We start from the raw sequence: 6706 nt of genomic DNA on the forward strand, positions 1-6706 counted from the left end.
CTCAGCTCATTCCGCTATGACTCAGAACAGCATATTAGGAGGACCACAGGACAAAACAGATATGACATTTCAAATATATTTAATAGTCATTATCAAGAGCCTGCTTTCAATCCAAATGTTAAAAATCACTTTGGAACATACCTGTAGTATTTGAACATTAAGCTGCATTAATCATGAAGTAATATTTTAAATTAAATCAACTGGAGCCAAATTCTGCCCTCACCTTCACTCTGTGAGTTCACTGTTCTGGAATATATCTTCTGAGTTTGGATTTTAAACTATCTGCTAGAAATTAAGTCACTTGATTAGCATCCTATATCCAATGGTCCAAATTCTGCCATTTCTCAGAGTCACAAAAGTCAGTAGAGGACAGTGTGGATATAACTGACAGCAGAATGCAGCCCAGCTGTAATTTCTAAATGAACTTTGGTAAAAGACAGAGCACATAAGTCTTTCACTATAAAGCAATAATCAATATTGACTCAGGCTACTGGAAATCTGACTAGTTGTTTTGCTGTTTTATGACAGGATATGAGTTTTGTTAACATTTGGGGGTAGAAAGGAGTTGCCACGTACAATTTTTCTACTTGACTAAGCAAAAATTGGAGGTTGTTTATGGGGAGAGGAGGAGGCAATGGGGCCCCAATGATACTGTTCTGTGTCAAAAATAAATATTTATGTATATATATTCTAAAGAAGGAAATTAAAAAAAAATAAAAACATACATCTGGAAAAGATAGCTCATATTTACATACAGGATTGGAGGGCTATAATACACTGTTGCAATAGATGTCCTCAGTGTGTAGAGTTTCTCCCACGTCATGTTACTAGAGATGATATGACTGCTTCAGAAATGTCCTCCCCCTTCTACACCCCAAACCAAAGCAATGTGAAACCTGTGGAAGCGCCCACCTCTGTCTAATGATCTTCTGGGAAAATAACCCAAAGTGCCCCAAGATTAAGCGCCTACCTGCACTCTTACATGCACCTCTTTTACACTGCTCCATTTGTTTCAGTAAGCACTTACTTTTGAGCCACACAGGAAATGCCAGTGTGACAGCAGAACCAGACACATCAAATGTGATCTATTTCAACTTTTATTAAGTCCACCTCTCCTTAATGACTTGGGTTGATCTCCTCAGTGGTGCCTTACAGCAGATTTCACTGCAGACAAAATGGAAAGTTAAACCAGCGTCTAAAGTGAGGTCCAGGGTATTCTAAAAGTCTCCTACCTGAATTATGGACATCCGGCTCGGGGGAGCCTCGCTGGCGTTAGTCCCTTGCCCTGTGAAGCTGGTATGGCAGCCCACATGTCCCTGGGGTACAGTCAGGTTGTTGGAGGCGGGCTTCAGGTACATCACCTCAGACCTGGGAGAGCTGAGGGGCAGGCGGGTCTGGTAGTCAAAGTACATAGGTGAGGTGGCCAGGGATGGGCTGCTCACCACGTTCATGACATTGAGGGGGCCCCGGCTGTCCTCGCCCTCACTGGGCACCAGCATAATGTCATTCTTGCTGATCTTCTTCTTCTTGCCCTTGCCCCCTCCACTGCCACTGCCTCCTCCTCCCCCACCACTGCCTCCCCCTCCTCCCAGCTGAGGGTGGCTATACTCAGCAATGCGACAATTATAGGTGCGGATCTCCTTGTTCTCTCGCTTGCACTTCACAGCAATAGTGATCATGGCAGCCAGCAAGATGATGGAGACAGTGCTCAGGGTCACGATCAGGGGCAGAGACAAGTCCCAGTGTGGTCGCCGGTGCTGCTCGCCATTCACTTGCGGCTCACCAGCCTCGGGCAGGGGCCCCGCCAAGGCCCTGACAATGAGCTTGGCCACAGCAGAGAGGCTGGGCTTGCCATGGTCACTGACTTTTACCACAAGTTCAGCCACAGGGCTGAGCTCCTCCCAGTAGGGGTGCAAGGTGCGTATCTCACCACTAGTGGGGTCCATCTCAAAGAGGTGCTCCTCATTGCCTTCCACAATCTCGTATGTGAGGCGCCCACTCTCCCCAAAGTCACTGTCCAGGGCACGGACAGTGCCCACCGGGTAGCCCACCCCAGCGTTGCGTGGCACCTGCAGCTCAGCAGTGTCATTGATGAGGGCAGGCAGGACAATGAGGGGTGCATTATCATTGACATCGAGCACAGTGACACGTACTGTGGCATTGCTCTCACGGTGGGGTGAACCCGAGTCCTTGGCCAGCACGCGAAATTCAAAGTGCTTTGTCTGCTCATAGTTGAAGCTTCTCAGGGCATAGATAGCACCATTGGTTGGGTTGACAGAGACATAGGTGTAGATGGAGACGTCACCTACGTGCCCAGGCAGAATGGAGTAAGAAACTGTCCCATTTTGCCCCAGATCCGGGTCCTGGGCCAATACAGAGCCCAGGTATTCCCCAGGGATATTGTTCTCAGGCACCTGCAACACATAGAGGTTCTTGCTGAAGCGAGGTGGGTTGTCATTCTCATCGAGGATCCGGACAGAGAACGACTTGGTGGAGTTGAGTGGGGGGCTGCCCCCATCCCGTGCCACGATGGTCACATTGTATTCATCTTGTGCCTCACGGTCCAGGGGACGGTCAGTGACCACAGTGTAGAAGTTGTCATAGTTCTCCTCCAGGGTGAAAGGGACAGCTCCAGGCCCACCACCACCGCCCAGCACCCGGCACTGGAGCTGCCCATTCTTGCCAGAGTCACGGTCGGTGACCCGCACCAGGGCAATGACGGTGCCCGGTGGGGCAGCCTCACTCAGTGCTCCCTGGCGAACAGACACAAAGCCAATGGTGGGCGCGTTGTCGTTGCGGTCAATGAGGCGGACGGTGACTTTGCAGTGAGCAGGGATAGGGTTGGGTCCCAGGTCCCGAGCCTGGACGTCGATCTCTATAAGGCCACTCTCCTCATAGTCCAGGTTGCCCTTGACACGGATGAGGCCACTCTGCGGGTCGATGCTAAAGAGGTCGCGGACACGCTCAGGCGCGTAGCCACTGAAGGAGTAGAGCACCTCCCCGTTGGTGCCCTCATCAGCATCAGTGGCATTGAGGTCAATGACAGCCGTGCCCAGCGGTGCGTTCTCTGGCAGTTCCACCACATAGGAGGCTGCCTCAAAGACAGGGCTGTTGTCATTGGAGTCAATGAGGCGCACATTGATCTGCACCGTGCCTGAGCGCGGTGGGTCGCCGCCGTCCAGTGCCGTCAGCACCAGGGTGTGGTGACTCTGCTCCTCACGGTCTAATGGCTTCTGGATGACCAGCTCCGGAAATTTTGTGCCATCACCACGGGACTTCACATCAAGGGAGAAGAGGCCGTAGTCATCACGGGTGAGCAGGTAGGTGCGCAGCCCGTTGTCCCCGGCGTCTGGGTCGTGGGCGCTGGTAAGGGGGAAGCGGGTGCCCGGCGCGGCATTTTCTGAAATGTCCATGTCCACCTGGTCGGATGGGAATGCCGGTGCGTTGTCGTTCAGGTCCTGGATCTCCACCTTGATCATGCAGATCTCCTGGTCGTTGGCGAACACCTCGAGGGACAGCTGGCACTTGGCGCTGCGCCGGCACAGCGCCTCGCGGTCAATGCGCTGCTTGGTGTAGAGCAGCCCGCTCTCTCCGTCCACGTCGAGGAGGTGCGGGGCTGAGTTCTCCAGCACCCTGAAGGTGGACTTGGCGCCGCGACCACCGCCGGGGCCGCCGCGCTCCGCGGGCAGCATCCCGCCGCCCGCCGCCAGCCGCGCATCGCGGCCGATGTTCCCGATGACCGTGCCCGCTCCCTGCTCCTCCGGCACCGAGTAATTCAGGTTCTTCAGCGACAGGGCGGGAGCCCAGCACAGGAAGAAGCAACAAATGGAAAGGTACATCCCCGAGCAGGGGTGGGGGTGGCAGCAACTGCAGCGGCGACCAGGGTTGTCCCCGTCTTCTGTGCCTCCTGCGCGGGGATTGCTCTTCCTCCTCCAACACCGTTCCTTTCTTTTTTTTTTTTTTTTTCCCTCTCCTCCTCTCTCCCCACTCCTATATTTTAAGTTCCTGAACCTGTTGCTCTAAAACATCTGCAGAGACACAGGATGAGAGGCAGCAAATGGACCATGTAGCTCAGAGGGAGGAAGCGAGCGAGCGGGGGGGCCGCGGGGGAGGGGGGAGCAGCCTCGGCAGCCTTTCAGCAAGCGCTGCCGTGCTTGCAGTCCCCTCGCAGTTACTTCGGCTGTCCAACTTCGGCAGGGGGAGGATTTCAAAAATCAGACAATTGGCAAAAAGATCTTCTCCTCCGGGCAGGCGAAGTGTTCCAGATCCTTGAATCTCCGCAGATGCACAAAGGATAATAAAAATAACAATCATAAAAAATCGGCGGCGGTGGTTGTTTTTCTAAAAACGATCAAAAAGATTTTTTTTAAGACGTGTATTTATATATACATTGGGCAAGGGGTGGTGGCCACAGGTCTGTAAGCAAAGGGAGTAAAGCTTATTTGCTACTCATCACTTGCGATGCGATTGATGGAGTGGAGGGATGAGAGAGAGACAGAAGGGAAAAGAAGTCTCAGCTTGTTGTTGAAGCCCTCTTCGTGTGCAGTGAGAGGCAGTGAAATGTCTGATTGCACCGCGGGGTTGTTGGTTTTCAGGGAGTGTTTTGCTGCATTTAGAGATCTAATCTTGCATTGCTTGCGGCGGAGAGCTGCATCTCGCTGCCATCGGTATTTCCCCCTCTCTGTCTCGTACACCCTCACTCTTTCCTTCCCGAATCAGAAGGCAAGGAAATGAGAATCGGAGGGTAGAGGGGAAAACAAAACAAAACAAAAGACACAACAAACTAGTGTCCGGATTTGTAGTTTCCTTTCTCTCCCTCTACTACCAGCCTCCCACTCAACCGTTTGGGATGGAAAAAAATTAAGAAACCCACCAGCTGATCATCATCCTTAGCAGTAAACATATATCTTTTAAGAGAAATCACAGGCTGTGCTCAATCAGATGCACACTTGGGTTTCTTTAAGACAAGCCAGTAGCCGCCGCCACCACCACATCCTTTCTCTGTGTATCTATGCGTGTTTGCGTATGCTTGTCTGAGGAGCTGCACTTTTCTAGATGCAGTTTAATTCCAGTTTGCTTTTCTCTCCAGTCGAGAGGAAATCAACAGGCAACCCATGGCTGCACGGATAGACTTAAAAAAAAAAAAAAAAAAAAAAGCGAGCGAGCGAGAAAGGAAAAGACTAAGGGGGTGGGGGGAGAGAGAGAAAGAAAAGCCACCACACACACACTCTCTTAGTCTCTCGCTAAAAGGGAAACAGTCTCTGTATTCACAAGGCTGCGCTGTCAAGTGCCTCTCTTTTCTTTCTATTCAGCGTCTCCTTCCAACGACACTGCCGCCTAGTCCTCTTCATTTAGGGGAGGGGAGAGGAAGAGAAAAAAACAATCTGGATGATGAATAAAGTGGCAGATCTTTTAATCGACTAATTCGCTTATCTTAAAGCCTATGCAGATCCGTGGCTGGTGTGACGCATTTTTTGCAGCCCTTTCAAGCTTTAGCAGTCTCTCCGGGCATCTTGGTGTAGTGGGGAGAACAGCGGCAATGCCAGATGCATTCACCCTGTCTGATTTACCTTTCCCAGTAATATGCTGTATAAGTAAATATTGGGGAAGGGTAAATTTTCAAGTTCTTTTTACAACCAGAAATAAGTGAATGGCAGATCCAGAAATGCAGGTGTTTGAATCTGCTGGATGAGTCAGATCCAGCGGAACAAATCACATTCACTATCACCTCATGTTCCTCCCTTCACAGACATTAGTTGCAGCTTCTTCCTAACGCTTCTGACTCACTCTATAGACAGAAAAAAAATAAATCAGATTTATGTTTTGGAGGGAAAAAAAAGGAATGAGAGAAGGGGGTGTCGGATCCAGCTACACTTTTACTATACCTCTTTCTCCTGGAGACTGAGGATCAGGAAAACAAGGCTGTTATCCACTCACTGGCACAGAGGCGCGTCTGTCTCCTGCTTTGCTGAGTGTTTTTAACCACCTTTCCTCAGTGTTATGTGTGAAATAATCAGAGATCTTTCAGATTAAAAGAGCAAAAAATAAAACAAAAAACAACCCATAAGTTCCCAATGCATAGCTTAAAGATCTAGTTCCAAGTCTCAGTCCTGCACTGCTTTTTTTTCTCCTTTATTTGAGTCCGGACCCCAAAGTACACAGTTAATTCTGCAACCTGTGGTGGAGAGGCTCTCAAAACCCCAAGGAAACACCCGATCTCTTCTCCGCCTCATTGACGGGTGGCCCCTCTCAAACAGACGGTCTCCAGCCCCAGCCAGACAGCACGCAAAAGCCACGCCGATCCCCGGTAAGCCAGATCCATTTCACCAGCCGCCCGCGGAGCAAGTGGAGATTCAGCGAAAATTCAACAGTTGGAGCCGCTCTCTCTCTCTTTTTTTTTTTTTTTTTCCTCCTTTCTCCGCCTCGCCTCCCTCACTGCAGCACTGGCGGTGCCGCCGCGCCTCGCCACGCTCTCCCAGCGCCGCTCGCCGACTGCTTCTATGCGCCGCACGCCGCGGCTTAAACATTGATACTGATTCACGCGCAGCCAATCGCCGGCCGAGTCGGCGGACCGCCCCGGCGCCGCTCGGCCAATGGGAGGACTGTGAAATGGGAGGGAGGGCGGGGGCGGGGCGGTGGCGGCGGGGCGGCGGGTGCCATTGATGAGGTCGGGGCGCTGCCGGGCGCGCAGCGTGCGCGGGGGTCG

The 6706-nt window shown here is 51.6% G+C and overlaps 1 protein-coding gene across 4 annotated transcripts in view; it reads right to left on the bottom strand.

The window, feature by feature from the left end:
- PCDH17 (protocadherin 17) overlaps positions 1-6500 on the bottom strand; it is a 92194-nt gene extending 85694 nt beyond the window's left edge. For 2 of the 4 annotated variants that reach the window (XM_050715863.1, XM_050715873.1), the window contains exons 1-2: positions 5886-6490; positions 1233-5788 (exon numbers count right to left, since the gene is read on the bottom strand). In XM_050715863.1, the coding sequence (XP_050571820.1) occupies positions 1233-3839 (2607 nt within the window). In that variant the 5' untranslated portion in view covers positions 3840-5788; positions 5886-6490. Of the gene's footprint in view, positions 1-1232; positions 5789-5885 lie in introns of all 4 variants that reach the window. The other 2 variants (XM_050715868.1, XM_035553420.2) reach the window with 2 other exon arrangements.
- Between the last annotated feature and the right edge of the window lie 206 nt (positions 6501-6706).

This window comes from Cygnus atratus, chromosome 1 (assembly GCF_013377495.2).
Source record: "Cygnus atratus isolate AKBS03 ecotype Queensland, Australia chromosome 1, CAtr_DNAZoo_HiC_assembly, whole genome shotgun sequence".
In the NCBI taxonomy this organism is placed as follows: domain Eukaryota; kingdom Metazoa; phylum Chordata; class Aves; order Anseriformes; family Anatidae; genus Cygnus; species Cygnus atratus.